We start from the raw sequence: 23917 nt of genomic DNA, 5'->3' as shown, positions 1-23917 counted from the left end.
TTTTAGGATTAAACAAAGCTAAGCTAAAACTTTAAGCTTTGTCTGATGAGAAAAATATCACTTTCTTCCCTCACTAGCTACTAAGTGGGTCTGCAAGTTGTTGGTGGGCATTTAGTTTTATTAGAACTTTGTTTGTTTAGCAGAAAATAAATGTCCGTTGCACTTGGAAACTGTCTGAAAAGAGTTTGCAGGCTTTAAACCAAAGAAATGTGCTGAAAGAGGCCAGAAAGGTCTGTAGAACTTCTAATTCGGGTGCTGATTATTTCTGGGTTTTGTCGCTGCAACTGGGGCATCGAGTCTAGCAGCAATTCATTACATTAATTGGTAATGTAAAGAAAGTTCATTACAGAAGCATTAAACTTGTAGACTTAGAAAATAGTTTCACTTATGTTCGGCAAAGTAAGGTATCAACACCAAAACTTAAAGATGTTCAAACAGCATCTTGTTAAAGTGATCTCTCTGTGACCTGACACCTTCAGCGGACTCAGCTTATCTCGACCTCCAAGGTTTGAAATCACGTTAAGCTCTTCGGTTTGATCTGAGTCCGAACTGCATGACGCTGAGAGAGGCCGTGAGCAGGGGAGGGTTTGTGATCCATAACAGGCTTAGCCCTCCTTTCAAACCAGGCCTACTGGAACTCAATTATTTAGCACTGCAGGTCTGCCTCCGCTGTATGGTCTGTCACCCCGCCACGACAGGGATTTTGCTGGGATGACGTGTCATTACGAGCTAATGCGGGCAGAGCTGTCCGCCGCGTTTGGACTATTCTTAGAGTTGCTTCAGAGAAGACTGTTTTCTTTTTACACCATTGTTACTTTTTGAGATATCATCTAGATGCAAGAAAGTTCAATGCAGCAATTAAAAGAAATGCAGTGCGAAAGGGGGAAGAAATCAGCCGGAGTGCAATCAAAACATCAACCAGTGCTCATTACATTATCAGATAATCTGCAAAAGACACAAAATGAAGTGTCTTACTATTGTGGTTTTTAAAGAATGTGACTCATTTTCCAAAACTTATCACGACTGTTTTTCGTTTTCTGAAGTGGTTTTCTAAAAGACATGCCTTTCAGATGTTCGCTCTTTTATTCCATGGACAGGGTGTTCTTTCAGGAGGCAAAATGTTATTAAAACAATCTTTTTCTGAGGTGATGATGGTGAAAAATATTCAGAACACTAGTGACAGGGTCGAGTAGAACTTCAGCCATTTTCCAACCAATTAAATCCAGTGCAGCAGAGTCGAAACAACATGCTGTCTGCTGGTCACTGACTAGGATAACTGGAGTCTTCTTCATCACATCACTGACCTCCTGATCCCCGACGAGAAGATCGGCCGAGTGACGCCCGCTGTGCATCAGATCGGTTCAAAATAATCCCCCAGAGTATTTTTTTAATGTCACCTCCTGAACTCCATGAGGACAGTGTGTGTGTGTGTGTGTTTTTTTTTTTTTGTTTATCAAATGGAGTTCATTCGATTTTTTTTTTTTTAGATTTTTACATAACCAAAGCAATTTGCTTTAATCCGAGTGGTATTAAAACAGCACAGGGGAGATTGTTGCTGCTGAGTGACGAGGTGTGCATTAGCGAAGCTTGCGATTGTGAGTGTACATTAGGGATCTAACAAAACGGCACGAAAGCAAACTGACTAAATGTGTGAGAGGGACACGGGGGATAAAAAAATCAGCATGGTTCACATTAACTTGTATCTCCTAACTTTTCCATCTAGTTCCCCTTTAAAGGTCCAGTGTGTAAGATTTAGAAGAATCTATTGGCAGAAAGGAAAATAATTTTCAGAACTGTGTTGTCTTTAGTGTTTAATCACCTGAAACTATAAGCCATTTTCTTACCTCAGAATGAGACTCTTATAAACAACAGAGGAGTCTACGGAGTCCGCCATGTTGCACTGCCATGTTTCTATGGTAGCCCCGAATGGTCACAACAAACACTGGCTGGAGAGAGAGGGAGGGCCTTTTAGCAGCCACCGTAGGGAAGGGTGAGATGAGGGATGTTCAGTTGCTACCACAAGATGACACTAAATCTAAACACTGGACCTTTAGAAAAAAGTGATATGTATCTGCAGCCCCTCATCCAAAGTCGCATACGCCCATGGAATTGAATACTTATCCAAATATTCATTCTTTAAATCATTTGTGCATCCAGTAATTCACCTGAAAAAGCGAAGACGACTGAAAAGTCTCAATGTATTTCTGAAAAAAACAAAAATATGTATACTGTATATATTTTTTGCATTCCTATCCTTTTAGTTATCCTTATGACCCATTGGAGAGAGCCTCAATACCAGTTAAGAATGTGTTGCTTTGGGGCTTCTAGTTATCTGATTATTTTCAAGCGATTAACTAAAGAAAAATACGGAAGCCCTGAGGTGTGATGTGAGAAAAAAATCCATCTGTGAAAAAACTGTCAAAGAAAAGTTTCAACAGGCAAAGACAAACATTTTGCCGGGGTCATTATTCAGTTTTTTCATCTGTGAAAGTTTACCGATTTTCCTCTTGTTGTTGGTGTTTTTCTTTTGTCAAGATCACTTTAAATCTTTAATTTATTTGTCTCCATTCACTCGAAATACTCATGACATACGGTATATTGTGTGTTAGCAAACAGAAACATTACTGTAAATAAAAATCATGATGTGTCTCTCCCCCCCCCCCCCCCCCCCCCCGCCAAAACTTTATTTCTCCTGTTTTCACAGATGAAAAGGAAAAAAAATAACAAAACAAAATACAAATGGATCACCAGAAGTTTTTTCTCTCACTTGCCTCTCAGGGCTTCCGTAGGAAAGTGACATGATAAAAGCAGAAAACAAGTTCCCAGCTAAGAAGATGTTTTAAATAGTTTGCTTTGTCCAAAAATCCAAAGATAGTTTTAAAATACAAAACCTAGAAAAACAGTAAATCCACACATCTGTGCAGCAGGGAGTAGCAGATGTTTTGATGATTAATCAAGTATCACAGTTGTCGTATATAAATTTTCTGCCGGCTAATTGCTAATTGCTTCAGCTAACACCATTCAGCACTTCAGTCATTAAAATCTATCCTATTTTTTATTCATTTCACTCGACTATTCATAAATGACATATTAATCAAACTTATACCCCTTATTACGGCGATTAAAGTTAATTCACTGTTTACCCTTGAATGTCCAGTAATCCTGTGTTTTCATTACCCAACCCTACTAACCTATTACAGTCGCATTTACTTGGTTATTTATTTCTCTTTATTTGAATTCTTTGTGCCAGATACAAGCATTTTGAGGGTGAGACTTCACTGCATTGCTAGCGAATGCTATGGCTGCCTGACTTCATAAAAAAAAAAGAGGACATGAACCCCCTGCATGCATTTTAACCCTTAAACTACTGCCTTGGCTCTGCATTTCCACCACGTTTGACTCGATATCTACCCCGAAATGTAGGAAATGCAGGCCTGAGAGGAAAAAACAAAGGCATCATTGTTCACTATATCACAATGCATCAGACGGATTGTTCCGCAGTTATTTAAGGGTTAACCAGGTATCTCGACAAGTTCTTTTGCTTGTGTGACGGATTAATGCATGTCCTTTTCTCAACAGAGAAACCATTGGAACATACCAACTATTGCACTTTTTACAACACTTAAGTTCCTCTTTCTTTTTTGGAAATCTTAAAAAAATGCATTTTCAGGAAAATAAGTTTGAACGTTGATATTTTTTTTTCATGACATCCAAACTTTTCCTCATTTGTCTTCCGATATTTGTAAGAGGTTAAAATATTTTATTTCTCCCTCCAACAGTCCAATTGAGTCGTGTCAGAACTTCTACAAGGACTTCACGCTGCAGATCGACATGGCGTTCAACGTCTTCTTCTTGCTGTATTTCGGCCTGCGTGTAAGTTAAACGATGAAGTTGAAACATTTGATTTATTTGCTATTCACTTGAAATCCATGGATCTCATCTTCGACCGTTGGTTTCCACAGTTTATTGCTGCCAACGACAAGCTGTGGTTCTGGCTGGAGGTGAACTCCGTGGTGGACTTCTTCACGGTTCCCCCGGTGTTTGTGTCGGTGTATCTGAACAGGAGCTGGCTCGGTAAGGACGCTCACGTCACATCACACTAGGACCAAGCTTAGGACGGTGGATGTTCAGGCTAATATTTAGGAGCCTGTGGCGCCACCCAGTGGATTGTGCGGATGTTGCAGCTGTCAGTGAACGCAACAGATAATCTCAGCAGGTCTCTGAAGCTGAAAGACGGGAACTTGTTGGTGTTTTGTAGTCGTTTCCATGGGCACACTGGCAATTTTAGCTGTATAGGTTTGATATTTTGTCATCAAGTGAACTTCTGGACATTGCATGGCATGCATGAGAAGTTTGAATGTCCCTCAATATTAAAGTGCATCAAATTAAAGACCACGGCACAGCATGGTGACTCAGAAGCTCTACTATCTGGACTTACGGCTGCTGGCATGACAACAGTATCAAACATTGTACGGCTATCATCTGGCGTGCCTTTTAAACTTGATTTGAACGGAAATGTAGTTTCCAATCACGTCTTTGGCCGTGTGCGTTGGGGTCAGTTGGGCATTTCATTGCAGGGGTCGTTCACCTGCCCTTCACTCTCCTGTTCACCTGCACTAACGCTCGAACCAAAACATGCTGTGATTGAAAAGTCCATGAATGGATAAAAAAAAAAGGTAATAAGCTTTGCTGGCGGGGGGCTCGAGCGCCTGAATAGAAAGTCAATCTGCTAAATGTGTGAAGCTCATCACTCGGAGAGGTCTGTCAGGAATTAGAGGATTAAGGGGGATCATTTTTTTCCTGCTGCATTACAGGTTTTTATAGCTGCTTTTTCTTCTGCTGTCAGCTGAGGAGCAAACCTGCCGTGCGGCCGACGTCAGCGCCTCTCTCAGCACCGAACAGCCTCCACTTTAGAGTCACTGTGACAGCTTGATGGGTACAGTTGCATAATGTGGCTGTGTGTTTCTCCCCTTGGGCTTAATGCTCTGTGACTTGTGGTGTGAAAACAATACAAGGAGAGCGAGCTGGTGTTGGCTGCCGGGGCCATCTAGTGGACATGTGAGGGGATGGCTGAGTTTTTTTTTTGTTTTTTTTTACAGTATTAGATTGTAGTAGATTTGGATAGCAGTTTACAATGTTTATATTGTTGTTAGTTGCATTAAACTGATGGTTGTTGGTTTGTTAGAAACAAGGCATGTTGTTGCTGCTGTAGTGAGGAGTCAAAGGGAATAATTGTCTGAGAGGCTAAAAGTCTGATTTAAATAGTTTTCATTTGTGAAAAAAAAAAATGGTGATGCACAACAATTTAACTTTAAGTCCTGAGGGCACATGAGGGGACATGAGGGGACATGGGGGGACATGGGGGGGACATGGGGTAATGTTGCACTTCCATTTGAGCCTCCTGTGGCTCAAATGAGTATTACAACAACAAACACTTTCTAAAATGACCCTGACAAAGAAAATCACACCTGTCAGAACTTTTTTTTCCCCGCCTGTTTTTTAATTTAATAAACTAAATAAGGTCACTCCTTATCCTGTGGAAAACATTTTTTTCACCTGTCACAAAAATAGTTTACATCAGACTTAGAAAATGGCAAATGTTCTGCTTTTTAGTGGCCTCCGCAGGGTATTGCTCTGCTGTATTGTTTTTTTTTGTTTGTTTTATTTCCTTCCCTGCTTCACTTTTCTACACAGGTGCTCTGCTGTTGCATACTGCCGAAAAACAGAAAAACAAGGCACCCAATAATCCCTCAGACTCGTCCTCTCCTGCAGTGCGTCTGTGCGGGTCTGTGTGGTTAGAAAGATGTCTGGTGAAAAGACCAAATCACATCACTAACAAAACTAAAGACTACTAAAATTCTCTTTGTCACGTGTCGCCGTGATGATGACAAAGACGGTCATCAGATGATTTCAATTTATCAAATGTGACTAGCACGAGAGAATCCAGCCTCTCGCGGTAATTCTGTTTGTTGAATCACAGATATGATGGAGGATGTAGATTATTCAAAACAAGATGTGCTAAATATTCCCATGATGAGAATTATTGTCTCTATAAAGTTGGATATTGTTTTGGCTGCATTTTTGTGAATCAAAGGGTAAACAAACATACCAACATTTCCCTGCAGTTTGAAACGTGGAGCTGATTCCAGTGGGAAATGTCATAATCTCCCTCAATATGGTCATGTACGGATTAGCAAGTGATTTACTGTTTAGTTAAACTGAGGTCAAACAGGTGGCGAGGTCACAACCAGCTCAGCGGGCGTCTCGCTCGCAGCTGTCTAAAAACTCCCTCGATCAAAACTCCATATTTCATCCGGCTCGCGGCCAAACCGTCGCTCTCGCCAGTCCTCATGTCTGAACATTTTGACACAAATACACGCACAGTACGCGCTAATACGCTCTCACGCGAGCGCTCTCGTTGATGCGTGTGGGCGCGATGGTGACACATTTTGATCGTCGTGTCAACAAATCCAGAAACAACACACAGTGGCTGGAAGAAGTCTGAAGTGCTGTCCTGCTGCAGGTGTGAAGCAAGCAGAAAATGTATCTCTGACATGGGAAAAGAATCCAGTACAGCTCCTCCAAATATCAGAAACAGAATATTACTCTTTGGCGGCCACATGGTGCAGATTTTTCCTTAAATGCAGAGTGGTTCCTAACTTGAGGGTCAGGACCTCCAAACAGTTTTTAGATAAATATGCTTCAGAAAGATTACTGTATAAGGAAAGAAGGAAAAATGCAAAGACTTTTATCAAAGAGGTCTGTGAAATGGGGATGTAAAATGTCAGGTAGAGCTCTGAGTCATTTGAGTTTAGTCTGAAAATGGAAATCAAACAGTTGGCGCCAACAATTAGAGTAATTCTTTTAAATGTTCTTTGAATAAGTAGAGTCCTGAAGCGGAGATTAGAGATACAATAGATAAACGTAAATTACCGCAGAGGAAACAACAATTTTCTTTCTGTTAATCGTTTTGTGGCCCTTCGCCAAACTTTGTTGGCGCCCTCTGTCGGAGTCGTGACCCCCCAACCACAACCTCCAGATACATTTGCAGTTGATTTGGAGGAAAATATAGAAAGTTACAGGATTTGTGAAAGAAATGGGTTAAAACCACAAAATGATGCAGTCATTTCTAATCTTTGCTTCATTTAAATAAATCTAATAAAAGTCAGAAAAACAATCAACTCTCCACTACGGGACATTTGACAGTTTCTCTTGACACGTTTCAAGTTTCGTTTTACATTCACATTAAACAGACTCTGTCGACTCCGGTCAGCTGATGCACTTTCTCTCTTTGCGGCATCGCTCTTTCCTGCTGTGCACTTAGATCTCGTCCACAATAGCAGTTATGACATGAACTGTGATTAATTTAAGGATTATTGCGGAATCACTAAACCCATAGAGAAACACAATTATTGCCAGAGCTTGTCGTGGTCCCGTACCCAAGCTTTGCTGGCTGTTGTTCACATGACTTGTTTCTGCCCTGCTGTAAGACAAAAGATACACGCTGTTCCCGTCCAAGATTAGGGAATGAAATTCGGTTTGTCGAGAGCAGGGTTATAGGGACGAGATGTAGGTTACACTGTGAGGCCAGCTGATGGACAGACTCTGCTGCCCGGCCTCTTCCTATCCCTGGATGAATCCTAAAGGAGCTTACACTCTAATATCCTGATGGGAAAAGGGTTTGCTTTAAGCTCGCCGAACACGCCTCGTCACAGCGAGAATACTGTGAAGGTCTGTGATAAATCTGATAAAAAAAAAAATCTTCTTCCCTTTTGACGCCAAACCTGTCGGTCGCTGCCATCATGAAGGCAGCCGATTCCTTTTGTTTTTCTCTCGCTCTGGAGGAGGCGGATATTTTTTCCACCTGATAAGGGAAGCAGAGTAGCGAAGACGTGGACGTGAAGCAGACTTTTTTTTTTTTTTTGGGAAGACCAAGAGTAACTTTCAGACATGATTCCCACTAAGATGTTAGCGTACAGGGGGCCCGACGGGGGCACACACCACGAGACGATTCCTCACACGAGGAGGCGCAAGAAATCGACCGGGGAGCTCTTCCAGAAGGGTTACAGGGTCAGGATGGGCCACGGCCAGGTCGCAGACAAAGAGGACCAGGACAGCATCTGGTACAGCTTCGGTGCATGCTTCCATGTAATCTCCTACTGGGGTAAGACCTGCAGGGACGTGGGAAACGAGGGGGGAAATCTCTCCGCTAAAGCTGACCGCTGGCGTGTCCAGAAGTCTTTTGGTCTCTCTCTGTGTGTCAGCTGGAGCAGGTTCAGGTTCAGGATTTGCTCCGTATTATGCTCCCCATCTGGCAAACGCTGACTTGAAATGAAAAAAACAAAAACAAAAAATGAGCTTTGGCCCGGCGCACACACCACACGGTGCACGTCATTTTATGAAAAATGATTTATTTAAATATATATATATATTTCCTGCTGAGTGATTGCCCCGCAACGTCTTTGATTTGTGTCATTTGGCATTTAAACAGAATCGTCCCGGCGGGGCAGTTTGTCTGCTCCATTAGCGCACGCAGAGATGGATTTTACTTGATTGCTCGCTCTTGGCTGAGGTGGCTTTGAATTGCTTACGCATCAACACTGCAGTGGATTTTTTTTTTACATCAGACATCTGGCTTTTTAAACTCAGGTGGGAGGTTCCTTTTACGCAATGCACCTAAACAATGAAGATTAACGATAAAATACGCCTTATATAGCTTTACCAGATGTGTTTTTGTGATTTATATGTTGATTATCCGAAGTTTTATTGGATTAAACGGCAGTGATGAGGTTGTGATGGAGTGTGATACCATACAGTGAGTCAGTAGCTGGTGTTGCCACTGTTGGCGTTATGCCGCCCTCGACCTCTTTGCAACACGCACATTCCGTTTTTTTTCCCCCTCGCCATAAATACCCTGAAATTTAGGATTTGACGTCATGTCTGTTTTCCGAATCTATCCACCTGTCTCTAATCCAGGTTTTTCATCTCGTCCGCGATCAGAGTGAAACTTGTGTCAGGTAGATGCCGGTGCTTTGTAGTCCTCCCGAGAGAAGAGAGACACATCTGGGATGCTGAGCTCGTTTTTTCACCCCCCAAATATTGTTTCTTTTAAGATGCACTTAAGGGTCGATATTGCTTGATCCGTCGGAGGTTATTTCTTTGTTTTTTTTGGTCAAAATGAATCCAATGAAGTTTATAAATATGGAAGAAAGTATGAAAGGTACGGAAGTCTTGTCGAATGCTCTGCCAATGTTGTTTTCAGCCGTTATTAATCATGTTTAACTAATTTCTTTGTGGTCTTTTTCTTTCTCACAGGCTTGAGGTTTTTAAGGGCCTTAAGGTTGATACAGTTCTCAGAAATTTTACAGTTTTTGAATATACTAAAGACAAGGTAAGTGTGTTTATACTCTATCTCACTTTTCTGTCAATGTAGCAGTGTGAACATTGCATGCAAAGTGACTTATTTTGTAGCCACAAGCATGAATGTGGTTTTATTTTGAAAGTTAATGCAATTTTTTGGCCTGAAGAAAAAAATAGCATGAGCGACTGCTTTCATGTGATTCTGTGAACATTATCATTCAGTTTACTCCTCAGTCCTGCAGTGAGCTTTGTCCGCGCTGTACTTTGTGTGACGGAGTCGTGAATGAAACAGCATTCTGTTCTCGCAGCTTAGAATGAAAGCTTTCTGCACAGATGTCAGGAAGAGCTTACAGAGCGACAAAACACTTTGCAATAATCTCCTCGCTCGCTCGCTCTTTCTTTCATTGAGATGAAGGTGAAGACAGTAAGACAAAAAGTAGGAGAGAGCAGAGGTCCACATTAGAATGCTTTCTTTATTATTTCAAGAATGACGATGATTTAGACTTTATTGTCCCGCAGATATAAACACAGCTGCTCACAGATAAAGACAAAACAAAGTCTCTACAAATACATTTCACATGTGTAAATCCAACATACATAAGACCTTTGCTTACAGAATGCATTTATATGAATCACATTCTTTAATTTCATGAGACAAAATAGTATTTTTTTGTAGAAATTGAGTAGAAATATGAATAGAAATGGCAAATTTGTGCCATATGTTACTAAATCTTTCAATGGCTTACCGGCATAATACAGTGTATTGAAATTAAATAAACTGCGGCAGCTTTAAGGACTTTAAGGATGCTTTATGAATCAAACTCAGATTGAAAAAGATCAGGTTTTATTATTTTTTTTAACAGTTTCAACGCGATGCTCTCGCTCACGTCATGACTGAACGCAGTATAAAACATCAATCATAATCTTAAAACTTCCAGTATTTTTTTTATTTTTAGAGCTTATGCGTTCTATTTAATGTCAGAAAAAGTGTGAAAGATGTTTTTTTGTCATAGAGGAGCAAAGAAAACAGACAGTATTTACATTTACTGAAATTCTGACAATTGTCGATATCTAATTGATTAATAGATCAATCGTTGCGTCTCTACTGTACTCTATTGTGATAACACTGTAACAAACACTCGATAATTCATAATATGTGTTCTCTTTGTTAACAGCAACTCGATAAAGCTGGTGAACCTGTGTTCAATCTTCATAAGCACATGGCTGACGGCAGCGGGCTTCATCCATTTGGTAAGTTAACGGGAGCCGTAAAAAATTATTAAGTACATTGATTTTTTATTGTCAAAGAAGATTCTTGTTGTACAAATCTCAACTTCTGTTCCAGGTGGAAAACTCAGGGGATCCTTGGGAAAACTTCCAAAATTCCCAGGCACTTTCCTACTGGGAATGTGTCTACTTACTCATGGTCACTATGTCCACTGTCGGCTACGGAGACGTGTACGCGAAAACCACCCTGGGCCGCCTGTTCATGGTCTTCTTCATCCTCGGTGGTTTGGTAAAAATCTCTCTTATTACTCATTCCTGCTTTAAATCCTCCATGCAACCAGTCATCGCAGCCCGCCAGGTGTTATAAACACACGCCGGGATGCTGTCAGCTCAGGACGCCCTTCACCTGTTGTTTAGGTGTTTCTGTGGCTCCTCACGTCACCACAGTACGTTGCATGTCATGTATTGTACGAGTTGTTTACAGTATCGCAGCATTTATTCAGGCACGATGCTGACGTTTTGTTTCTGTTAATTTATTAATTTGTGAATGACATGTAGAAATAATTAAGAAGTTTTTTTTGCATTTGTTATTAACTGTACAAGTGATACGGTTTCAGGTGGCTCCACCCTCCCGCCCCCTCCCAGCCCCCTCCCTCTTTCCAACAAACACAATGAGACTGGAATGATTTATTAAAGCCTGGCTGGATGGATGTAGCGACAGAATTTCGGCTGCTGCACAAATATTAAAAGGCATAATGGTGATTGAATTGCACAAGAAGAATAAGAATATGACTAAGTATATTCTCAGGCCTCATCGACACGTACACCGATATTTTTCTACACTGATATTTTCTCCCTAAATTCCAAAAACAAACAAAAAAACATCTGACTACTTGAACTTCAGTTTATAGAATATCTATATATAATCCAAAATGCAAAAATTATTCCAAACACTGTGTCAGTTATGTCAAACTTAAAAAGCATATGTAGCTTTATGTGTAAATATTCAGTAACCTGTCATGCGTGGTTGGTTTGGACATTGGCTGTTATGCTATTGGCTGCTTCCTGCTGCTAACAGTAGGAAGCTGTTGACTAGTTAGCTTGGTTAGCTATAGGGGCTAGCGTACTTATTGTAATGGTAACATCAGACAAATACGTTGCAGCATTTTGAATTTAAGTCCAGAAGATTTCATTAAATGTTATAAGGCCAGTTTGTCGACAAGAAATAAGTACCACAGTGATTTAGAAAGTTTTACCTGCTCCTAAAGTAGGCTAACCGCTTCCTGCTGCTAACGGTAGCAAGCTTCCATTGGCTAGTTAGCCAAGTTTGCAAACTGTAATATCAGAGAAATACTTTGTGGCATTTTGAATTAAAGTCCAGAAGATTTCATTAAATGTTATATAAGGCCAGATTGGTGTCAAGAAATAAGTACCACAGTGGTTTAGACAGTTTAAGCTGCTGCTAAAGTAGGCTAGCCGCTACCTGCTGCTAACGGTAGCAAGCTGCCATTGGCTAGTTAGCGAAGTTTGGGAAACTGTAATATCAGACAAATACGTGGTGGCATTTTGAATAAGAGTCCAAGCCCTGACACAAAAACAGGCGGGGGAGAGTTTAGTGTAGAGTCTTAGAGTCATGTCAGTGTCCGCCATCCATTTTGCCACGCTATCCAAATCAACCTGACATGTGTGTTTGTTGGACGAAACATGGCACATAAGGCTTTTTCTTAATTTCTATAATTTTTTAATTTTCTGTCACAGATTGACATACCGCTCATCAGCTGTCATTTTTCTCCTTTATTCTTCCAATATCCGTAAATATTGGCCTTATAATTTCCTTTTTCATTTTCATACTACAGTACTATTTGGAATGTAACTGTGATATAACTTCAGGCTACATTCAGTCGTAGATGATTAATTTTTTAATTCTCTTTCTTCTTTTTCCTGTTAACAAATAGATATTAATACTTCTCCACTAGTGTTCGTCTCTCAGACTTTTCTTTAGAGTCAAAATAGAGGACCTGCTCTTGGTTGCCTTTCCTTTTTTTAGACTCTTCTTCTGTCTCCTATCTTCTCCTTAGGCCATGTTTGCAAGCTACGTCCCTGAAATCATAGAGTTAATAGGAAACCGCAAGAAATATGGTGGTTCCTATAGTGCGGTTAATGGGAGAAAGTAAGTATTCAAGGAGGCTCTACTGCCTCCGCCGCAGTAGAACCTTCGCTGCATGCCCTTTTCTTTTTCTTTTTCATGCATGTAGGCCATGTTTGCTCGCTACGTGCCAGAAATTGCTGCTCTCATCCTTAATCGGAAGAAATATGGAGGGAGTTATAACTCGACCAGAGGCAGAAAGTAAGTCAAACAAATGACAAAACAGCAAACTTTATAATGGTGTGGTTTTGTGTGACTCAAGTGGCCCTCTCATAAAGAGGTGACACACCCTGATTCTTGCTTAAGTAGACGTAATGAAACTTTAACATGAGATGTAATGATCTCAGTCAGCACTAAAGTCACACTGTGACTGAAGAACTTGGCCATGATTAATGTGTAGAGTTTACTGTACTGTACTGCTGCTGCTTTTATATGTGTGCAGGCTGTCATCGCTGCTCGTCACGGACGAAAATCTGCTTTTACACTGCAAAAAAACCCCCCGTCTCAACAAGTGACTTGTGTCTGTTACTGAGTCCTACAATGTTTTGTTTTTTTTCTCTCAGAACAAAAAGTGAAAATAATCTGGTAGTGCAGTTGAACTTGTTTCAAATATTTTCAGAAGTTTAACTGTCAGTGTGTTGAAGAAAAAAAATATTTCAGGAATTATTTTTAGCCTGATTCAGTTCCAATTGGGGCATTTTGAAACTTGCCATCAGCCATGTTTTCACTTGTTTTGAGAAAATAGCACACTGAGTGCTCAAAAACAGACAGAAGCGACTTGATAAGACAGATATTTTTGTGGTGTAGTTCATGTACATACAGTATTGTCATGCTTAGAGTTTGACACATGTAGGATTTTCTCTCTCATCTGTCCCTGTGATAAAAACTGTTATAATCCATCCATCCAAAAGGAAATATTGTCTCCTTGATCGGTCAACAGAAATAAACTATGATAAGCTAATAAAGAAAGAGGCTGTGTAGAGTCCTCGTCTAGTTTAAAGTGTGTTTTGGTCAGCTTAACACATGATCAGGTTATCTTTAGCTTGCTTCTTCTTACTCAACTGGTGACAAAGGCTAGCTTAAAACTAAAACATCTGTAATCTTGCTCTTACTGAACAGCTGTGGCCTAAAAGTGACATAATGGTAAATACTGAAACATTTTGCAATGACTTGACTCAGTTATGTCAGTTGAAATGCAACATCTCGTTTTATTCACAGTGGTGGTTATACGTTGACCAGAGCTATGTTAGTGGTTTCCTTGTAATACAATTTTAACAAATAACGTGTATCCATGTTGTAACAAAACTAAAAAGCACAGATATACAACAGATGTAATCAAAACACAAATCATCGTTTTATCACAGTTTATATTACACATATTCTCGTGATGCACTGAGAGAAAATCCCACATGTTTCATGGTGTCTTACTTGTAATTACGCTGCTTATTGTTGATGTACGTTTGTGCCAATATTGTGTTTGCAAATCGAGTGTTTTCAGTCATTCACAGTTTTGTTCACCCATCTCCCTGCGCACCCACCCAAACTCAAATTTGTATACCGGATAAAATCAAATACGTACAAGTACGGACTGATCGTGAGGCCTACCACTAACTAATTAACTCTGTGCAGTATGCAGTAGAGCTACATCAGTTTGTGTGTGTGTTATCTTGAAGGGTATTAAATAAATAATAATAATAATAATAATAATGTTTTCATATGAGTGTGACTCATTTCTGATAAAACAATAGTTACAGAATAATTATATTTTAAGAGAGAGCCTTCAAGAAAACAATAAAGCCATGATAAAATGATAAACTTGATAAACTTACGGTTACCTGAGTTAATTTCGATGAAATGATCAAACTCATACATCCAGTCCTGTAACGCCATTGCTTGCTTCATGCTGATTTTTGAGGGATTTTTGTTTTTCTATTCTTGAAAAACTTGCTGCTTGTCTACGCTTCGCTTCTGAATATTCTTGGCCTTTATCTTCAGTCTGACCTACACCCTCAGGACTAAATAAAATCTTGAGCTTACCAGGAATAGTTTGACATTTTGTGTAATATATTCACTTTCTCGGCCAAAGTCAGACAAGAGGATTGATACCATTCATGACTGTACGATAAGTCTAGAGCCAGGAGGTGATTAGCTTAGCTTAGCTTAGCATGTAAAGTAATTCCTGATGAAAATAGAACTTTTTGTTTTTACTTTCTTTGTTGTGTATGAAATAAAAAACAAAACAAAACAAGATATGTCTTAATTAGTTAGCATCAGAGGGTGCTGGAGAGCGTACATATTTGTCCCTGTATAGCACAAGGTTAGCCTGAAAAAGGTAAGTTAATCACCTCCTGGCTCCAGCTATGTACTTAACACACAGATATGAAAGAGGTATCAATTTTCTCAACTCACTGGTGGCAAGAAAAGCAAAAAGTGTATTTCCCAAAATGTCAAACTATCCCTTTAACGTATACACTTTTGTGTCCCAAGCTTTTTCAGCTGTTTCTAAAGACAGTGAGATTCTGCTGGATGCCTCCAACAAACAAAACACGGCTCCTTGTAGCATGCTTTTTGGTACTTGTGGTCGTTCACTTCAAGAAGTCTGACTTGGTTTTTGGAAACTTTTCTTAAACCAAATCAGTGCTTCTTTTGTTGGTTTGTAGAAAACTCACAATTAGAGCTTTTAAGTGATTTCTGTGTTTTGTACAGTTTTGTATTCATTATTTTGTCTTTATTTTTAATTATCTGTAAACATTTAGCAACATTAGCATTTTTATTCCTGTATGATTGATTTTGGCTCCCTACCTTTTAAACATTAATACATTAATTTGTTATGTACTACTTTAGCTATTGTCTCAGCTGGATAGCATTAATAGCATCATTATTTTCCATCTGTTTTCTTCTTTTTGTCTACCTGTAATTATGAGTTTCATTATTGTCATAACATAACATCCTTTTAACACTTTCATTTGAAAACTTTAACATTTAAAAAAATACCAACAATTTTGACACATTTACTGTAAATTCAAGCCAGAAAGAATCACTGCAGCACAAATAATCACATCTGAAATTATTTTCTAAGTAATTAATAATATATGATAGAATATAAGCATATAGAAATAAACGTAAATGGGGTTCCGTACATAAAGGATCTGTGATATGTGGTAATCGAGCGAGACTGTGAGCTGATTTTATAATCTCCATCTCAGTAAACTCTGATCCTTTATAATCTGATACTGAAATCCACGTTGCTCTCTGACCCTCTCAGTCCGTCCTCAATCGTCACGACAGGAACGTCAACACAACAGTTTTTAATATTTCCACACGGATTTTGAATCAATCACCTAAATACAACGTTGCTGATTACTTTTCATGTCCATCGTCCCTCATCTCAGATTTACCTTTCGATTTCAGGACAAAGGTGAAGATAAAACAACAGTGTGTATGTGTGTGTGTGTATGTATGTGTGTGTGTGTGAGTGTGTCTGTGTTTTGTTGTTGACTTTTTCTTCGACTGCTTTTTAGTTTCATTATTATTCTGCACCTCGTTTTTCCAGGCACATCGTGGTCTGTGGTCATATTACACTTGAGAGTGTGTCCAACTTTCTAAAAGACTTCCTACACAAGGACAGGGATGATGTCAATGTAGAAATTGTTTTTCTCCATAAGTAAGTACAAAACAGCATTTCATTTCTCAAGAAAAACTAATCGTCTCCTTGGGAGATTAGAAATCGTGTTCCTCCTCTGATTTAAGAGTTTCTCTTTTTCTTTTTCTCTCAGTATTTCCCCTAATCTTGAGCTGGAAGCCTTGTTCAAGCGACACTTCACCCAGGTGGAGTTTTACCAAGGGTCTGTCCTAAATCCACATGACCTGGCCCGAGTGAAGGTAGCTCACAGATAGTATTTCCACCGCTGTTGTGGCGTCTATATAGTGTTTACTTCAGGTTGCTGACTGATCTGTCTGCTGTGTGTGTGTTATTGTTTTTTTCAGATTGAATCAGCTGATGCCTGTTTGATTTTAGCCAACAAATACTGTGCTGACCCTGACGCCGAGGATGCATCCAACATCATGAGGTAAACCAAAGCAGCTTGTCAGAGGTATACGAGATTGTCTGTTCTGTTTTCTTCTACGCTTCGGTACCGGTGAGCTGCTGGAGGCGTTCTGTTATTTCATGTTATGTTGTGTTTTGTTGTGGGATGTTGGATGCTATATCTCCAGAAGGCCTTGAGGGAAATTCCTCAAATTTGGTACAAATGTCCTCTTGAACTCAAAATTGAACCGATTAAATTTTGGATGTCAAAGGTCAAACTGTGACATCACAAAACACATTTTTGGCCATTTCTCAATACGTTATATTATAATTCTAATTAGTGACAAATTACATTTTCATAAATGTCTAATAAGATGAAACGATGAGGTGATGACATTTTATATCCAAAAGATCGAAGGTCAACTTAACTGTGACATGACATGTTTTCTCAAGCCATAGCTCAAGAACAGCAGCTTCGCAGGTGTTTATCCTGTGACCATCTCATGATTGATTTCGTTGTAGTTATTGATAAAAGCTCTGGGACAAATTCAGACGGAGGATTCACACTTGTTTAATGGATTTTGAGGGAATGTCAAGTGGCTAGGAAGTGGGAGTAAAAGACCTTTCAGAACAGATTTGGGATCTGGTGGTCTTGTGAGGTGAAACACATATCAGATGGTGTTGAACAGACTTCGATGCAACAATGGAGCTCTCCATCCAGTGAAGTTACCTCTGTTTCTATCACTCCTCTACCTCTACTTCCCCGTCTTGCCCTACTCCGTCAGAGGGGTTCTTCCACAGTTATTCCGACGCCTTTTCCTGTTTTGGTTGCAAAATCGCAGCCGCCCTTCCTTTGTGCCGTGATTCAATATTTTATTCTAGGAAAAATCGTGAAAGTGAAGTTTGCAGGGAACGAATCGAATGCACACTTCACTGGTCATCTTGTGTAAAACAACGTGGTAGCTTTTAAACCGCAAAACTCTGCAACAGCACGTCCTCCACGTTGTACTGACAGGTGTTTGGAAGCCCGGACATAATAGGATGGGATATATACGAAAATGTTACCAAATAATCACACTACTGAAAGTGACTGCCAGGGTTTGATATCAGTTCCCACTTTCCTCCTGGAGGTGAACTGTGAGTGTAAGCGAGCATGTCGGAGCTGCTGGCTCTCGCTGCAAACAGACAGGCTCTCAGCATGTACAAGCTCCTGGTGCTCACTTCTCCTTTTTGGAGGATTATCAAGAATTCGAGAGAGGAGAGGAAACATGAATCAGCTACAACACGGCACATTTTCTTCCACTGAAGGGATACGGCAAACTGCAAATGATCCTTATTATAAGGAGTTTATATGTTAGTGAATGATATAAAAGTACCTGGAGAGTTCAACTAGGATTTTGCTTTGTCTTTCTTTTCATGCATCAGAGTAATATCAATCAAGAACTACCATCCAAAGATCAGAATAATCACTCAGATGTTGCAGTACCACAATAAGGTTGGTGTAATCTGTTACTTTTACCCGGGTTTTGAAAGATTTATTGCTCCGTCTCTTCTCTGTACAGTTTGTATTTGTCCAACTTTTTGTTTTTCTTGCCTTCAGGCCCACCTTTTGAACATCCCGAGCTGGACCTGGAAGGAGGGAGATGACGCCATTTGTCTTGCGGAGCTCAAGCTTGGCTTCATCGCCCAGAGCTGCCTGGCTCAGGGCCTCTCCACCATGCTGGCCAACCTTTTCTCCATGAGGTCCTTCATCAAGGTAGCCATAGCTATGATTCATCCATCTGCGCTCACTGGATTAAGTACAAAAGTAAAGTTGGCTGAGTAGTCTGAATAGATAATAATGAGTCTCCCAGATGAGGCCCATTTGTAGCATCTGGTGAGTGGGTGGAGGAAGTGAAACTTGCATTATTTAGTTTTTTATGTGTTCAGTTCTTTTTTAAATAAAAGAAGCTTTCTGTGATAAATCTCTGTTGTAGATTGAGGAGGACACGTGGCAGAAGTACTACCTGGAGGGAGTAGCCAATGAGATGTACACCGAGTACCTGTCGAGTGCCTTTGTGGGCTTGTCCTTCCCTGTAATTTGCGAGTAAGTGCACTGAGATACCTTTTTGAATCAAACGTTGTGCTTCGTGTTTGTCTTCTATTGTCTTCTGTGTTACTTTTGTGTGTGTTTCATTGATTCAAGAAACTTGCGCTTTGTGGCATTTCGCAAAAGCCACTTAATAATAATTTGCAACTGTGAACTCAAAATAATGGGAATTACAAAAACAGGCAACCACAGCTGCTCTGTGGCTTCCTTACATTTAAGAACCATTTATGAGATTTGGATATTACAGATGCTCAAGGAAAGAGTAAGAACAGATAGATAGAAAACCTTGGAGGCAATTAATAATTGAATGTGTATAAAATAAGAATAGAACAAAGTAGAAACTAGGCAAGAGCAATGAGAAACAAAACCTCACTTTAGATGAATCCCCCCATGAAAACAACAACTAGCATAAAGGGCTGCTCCGCCTCAAAAGTCCAGATCAAACCTCAAACTAGAAGAGAGCCACTCCAAGATAAGATGATATTCAGAAACGCTAAAACATTTAGCACACATGAGATCTAATTACATTGTTATTCTCTATTTCCAGACTCTGCTATGTGAAGCTGAAGCTGCTGCTCATCGCCATAGAGTACAAGTCTGATCAAAGGGAGAGCAGGTGAGTGGATCTGCTCGCAAGTGGATTGTCGAGATCATTAAAATTCATGGATGCAAAAAAAAAAACGTTAAATACGCAGGTGTGTTTGCTCTCGGTGTTTGCTTTCAGTGATGAAGCTACTTTGAATCCACTCTTCTTGTTTGACTGCAAACACACGGTGCCCGACACAAAGTGCTAAACTGGTGTCTAAATTGGTTTGTTTACAGACATCACAGGCGTCTCTGATAACATCCTGACAAATTAATAAAGGAGTAGGTGGCTGCTTTGTTTGGGCACAGCTCAGGCTTTGTTTTAATGTTTTTTTGATGCTCATTTTTATACCTTTTTGAAGTGTCACTACAATCTGCTTTCATCAACTTAATTTAATAAACAGAGGGCTATCCTGCCAAATGAGTTGTGAAAAAACTAATCCTGCCAGCATGTGCCACTGCCAGTGATTAGTGCAAAGCCTTGCAAATTCTGTGATATAACTTTTCCGCTGTGACATCTTTGCTCTATAAATCCTCACAGCACCCTGATAAATCCTGGAAACCACGTGAAAATGCAGGAGGGGACCTTGGGCTTTTTCATTGCCAGCGATGCCAAAGAAGTAAAGAGGTAATAATAAATGGGCCTCTAGATTAAATGGTGTCTAAAAGTAAAGTCATGCTGTTTTATTTTTTCTTTTTTCAGCTCTGAGCCTTTAGACATTGTGTACAGAATCTCTACCCACTTTATTCCAAATGGGTTTTAAAATGTGAGGAAAATGGCTGAAGATAACTTCACTAGGATGAAAACAAATTAAGGGACGGTTGCATTAGTTTATTCCCTCAGTGCTGATGTTGGTGCAAGTATTTGTATTTCTTTCAAAATAATAAAAGAAACATTTTGTATTTCCTAAAAAAAGAATACATGCTAGATCGGACTGTTGATGGTGAAGCTGAGAAATCTTGCTTGTGGTTGGTTTGGTGGGTCAGATAAGCCAATGCTTACAGTATGCTAGTTATCCAATCATGTCATTGTTTTAATCAAACATGTCGTTAGCTAATGATGTTAGCTGGTGATGATAAAGATAGAGTCTTGGTTGTTTGCTGGGGTGGAGTAGCTGAGGAAACTTATTTGGTTTGTTTGGTGGGTTAGGCCATGTGCTGCCAGTGCTTGCTAGGGGTGGGCGATACTGCAAATTGTGGTATCGATCTAATACCAAGTAATTACAGGGCCAGTATTGCCGATACCAATACCGATACCGATACTGATACTTTTTACCTGAAAATTCCTGAACATTGAGTGATTTAGTACTTTTGCCTTTAATTAGTTGACCATGATTATGATAACGATAAAACACAAGACAAAGATTTTAGCCAAATAAGAAAATTATATTTAACTTAATTAAATCTATAACCTATCTGCATGTAGCCTAAATAGAAATACTGATGTTCCTTCAACAGATACACAAAAGTGTTATTATATTCTGCCATATTCAAACTTCAGGTTTGAGGTAGGCTCTTTATCAATATAAGTATATATTTTTGAGTTCCAGTTACAGTGAACCTGAGTGAGAGAAGTGAAGAGGGGCGCTGCGCTCACACAAACTCTGAAGAAATACGAATGCTTTGCTGAATTTATAGAAGAGAAAGTACAACAAAAATATCGATCTCATCACGCTAGTATCGATCTGATACCAATACTCACCTTGGTATCGATACTATCGATATTTGGATCGATCCGCCCACCCCTAGTGCTTGCATCATGCTAGATATAGCATAACACATTGCTAGTTTGTTGTTGTGAGTTAGCTAATGTTAGCGGAAGGATTTTAGCTGTTGTTTATATAGATAGTGTGTGCTTTGTTGCTTATGAAGTAGCTGAGGAGAATTGTTTGGTAGGTCAGGTCACATGCTGCCAGTGCTAGACATAGTTTAACATTAGCTATGAAGTTATTAGATTATGTTAGCTGTTAGCTTATACCTGCTCTTTACTTGGGCGAGGGTAGAATTTAAAGGTACATTAGATCAGTGTTATAGAATTGTGTCGCTGGTTTGCCATGCCATTGTTCCGACTTCAAATTATTTGGCAACCCTAAATTGTACATTTTTTATACGTTTGGGCTTTCACAACAAGTCCACTGGAACAATGAACAGTCCTGTTGCTGGTACAGCGCAGTAGAGCCTGATATCCAGTGTAGGGCCTGATTATTAATGGTAAAAACATCATTTGACATTAATACTTGGCTTCCAAAGTAATGCTCACCCCATTTTTGATATGGTACTGACGAATGTTTCAAATGCTTGTCTAGCAGGGGATTAAATATGTTTAATCAACCTGATGCATCTCTGTGCCTCAATTTAATGTTTTATCTTTGAGAGTCACTAAATACTGAAACTGGAACTACTTGTTGCAGACCATGATTAAATGTCTACAACTGCTTTGTTTCAGCATGATTTCAGTTATTATTGTTTTTTCTTCCACAGGGCGCTCTTTTACTGTAAAGCCTGCCATGACGACATTACTGATCCCAAAAGGATAAAGAAATGTGGTTGCAAGAAATGTAAGTGACATGTTAAACATCGACTGCGTTAATTTGACTCATTCACCTTTTTTTCTTCACAGCATGAAATGAAACAGCACCGAGTTAGCATAAGTCTAGTGTAAGCAATGGCGTATTTACATGACCTACATAGCTACGTGTCCAAACCACTTAGTTCCCGCGTTAATTATTCATTTCTTGAAACCTTGTAACTTTCGCAGGAAACAAAGGTCATCGGATTACTTTCCACAGCAAAGGTTCACTCCAAGTTTCGCTTGTCAAACTACATATCTGGACCTCTGTTTGACATAAATACTTGCTCTCATTAAAGGGTCAGTTCACCAAAATTACAAAACAAAGCTTTCCACTGGCAGAAAGTTTTGTTCTTACGTGCTGAGGTTTTGAGATAATCTTCTCTTGAATATCAGTGTGTAATTTAGGTGAACAGATTCTTCAAGTAGTCTTTATTTCTATCTTTTCCTCAGATGATAGAGAGAACTGTGGAGCTTTTATAACATCCCATTAAAGATAGACAGGGAAGCAAGAAACAAAGCTACCTACCACCTGTGAACAGTTTAAATGTGCATTTTGTCCATTTGCCTGTATGGATGTTTTCTTTTGTATAACAGTTGTCTGGGTTGATACAGTTAATTGATTACTTTGTGATGTTAACAGGCGTTCAGAGAGACTGTTAACACCACAGGTTCCAGGGTGGAGTGTATGGTCCTAGACTTTAAAAACATCATGGTCACTTTGTCGCTGATTTAACACAGTTTGCATTGTCTTAACAGTCGCAGCTAATCTGAACATTTGATGTATTCTCTTCCTGCTGCTTGGGAACTTGACACACTTTCCTTAAAAAAAAAATTCACTCTATAGTGATATATTGTGAGTAATGTGGATTCATTTCCCCTCCGAAAACGCAGCCTGCTACCCCCCCCCCCGAGTGAAGCAACTTGTTTGAATGTTACTGTAAATGTTGCATGTACGATGGTTTATGCTGCCTGGATTCCCCCCTCCCCCCCTCGTTTGTCATGTGCACGTCGCTTTTAAAAGTCGAGGAAAATATTCAACAAAAAATGTTTCTATTACTGTCATAAAACGCTAACACTTTTGGGACAAGACACAGAGACACGAGGATAAACACTTGTGCATGCAATACCCAAACATTTGGTTGGAAAAGTGCAGTTATTACAGCATCTCTAAAGTAATATTAACAGACATTATAGTCATGCCTGGTTGAGTCTGTTGTACCCCAGATCACCACCAGATGTCCCCAGGGCTCTTTGATTAACACAACATCCCTGCAAGAGGAGCACAGTTTAGAAGGCCACCAGGAAGAGAAACAAGGCACATTTTATTTGAATGGTTTTGACACACACTTGCCGAAAGGATGTGATTCACTGACATGACTGCGCAGTTTCTCTGAGCACATCTGTTTGATCTGACAAATGACGCTGTTGTGTTGGATTTATGGTCTAATACCGTTTCACACAAGCAGAACTTTTGTCCTTACTGTACAGATCCAGGAAACGGTTCGATGTGAGACACGATCACGTTTGCTTTGACCTTTTGTCTGAGAAATTTCTGCCATCTTGTCCTAGAGTTTTACTTCTCAGCTGGAATCTGATACCGCTTGATGAAAGATGTTCCGAGCACGATCTAAGGTCCAATTTGTAAGAACATTGTAAGTCAGGTCAGCCGCCATCCCCATTTGACAAGTTTGGGAACAAAATCAAAAATCTACTTTCTTGCAAATTGGACCTTTAAGAGGAAATTGTAAAACATGTCTCTGATCTTGTGTCATCACATAGAGGACAACGCACTAAGCTTGTAGGGGCCATGTTGAGGTGAAAGGTAGAGGGGGAAGTCAGGAAGTCTAGAGGGAACTGAAGGGAATCATTGTTGCATCTGCTGCTAAAAAGAAAAGTACATGACCTACCCAC

General features: G+C 39.8%; 1 protein-coding gene across 20 annotated transcripts in view; it reads left to right on the top strand.

The window, feature by feature from the left end:
* The window catches only part of LOC115571000 (calcium-activated potassium channel subunit alpha-1), a 97051-nt gene that overhangs the window by 44830 nt on the left and 28304 nt on the right, over positions 1–23917 (top strand). For 15 of the 20 annotated variants that reach the window (XR_003981859.1, XM_030399961.1, XM_030399957.1 and 12 more), the window contains exons 4-19: positions 3780–3873; positions 3963–4074; positions 9316–9391; positions 10536–10611; positions 10706–10876; positions 12666–12757; positions 16287–16397; positions 16510–16615; positions 16721–16803; positions 18186–18255; positions 18361–18516; positions 18737–18846; positions 19397–19465; positions 19976–20062; positions 21916–21992; positions 22851–22859. Coding sequence is in view for 19 of the 20 variants with exons in the window: in XM_030399961.1 (XP_030255821.1) it covers positions 3780–3873; positions 3963–4074; positions 9316–9391; positions 10536–10611; positions 10706–10876; positions 12666–12757; positions 16287–16397; positions 16510–16615; positions 16721–16803; positions 18186–18255; positions 18361–18516; positions 18737–18846; positions 19397–19465; positions 19976–20062; positions 21916–21992; positions 22851–22859 (1499 nt within the window). In the remaining variant the exon portion in view is untranslated. Of the gene's footprint in view, positions 1–3779; positions 3874–3962; positions 4075–9315; positions 9392–10535; positions 10612–10705; positions 10877–12665; positions 12758–12842; positions 12935–16286; positions 16398–16509; positions 16616–16720; positions 16804–18185; positions 18256–18360; positions 18517–18736; positions 18847–19396; positions 19466–19975; positions 20063–21915; positions 21993–22850; positions 22860–23917 lie in introns of all 20 variants that reach the window. The other 5 variants (XM_030399956.1, XM_030399960.1, XM_030399949.1 and 2 more) reach the window with 2 other exon arrangements.

The sequence above is a fragment of the Sparus aurata genome, chromosome 20 (genome assembly GCF_900880675.1).
Source record: "Sparus aurata chromosome 20, fSpaAur1.1, whole genome shotgun sequence".
NCBI classification, from domain to species: Eukaryota; Metazoa; Chordata; class Actinopteri; order Spariformes; family Sparidae; genus Sparus; species Sparus aurata.
This window is presented reverse-complemented; position numbering and strand designations above follow the sequence as displayed.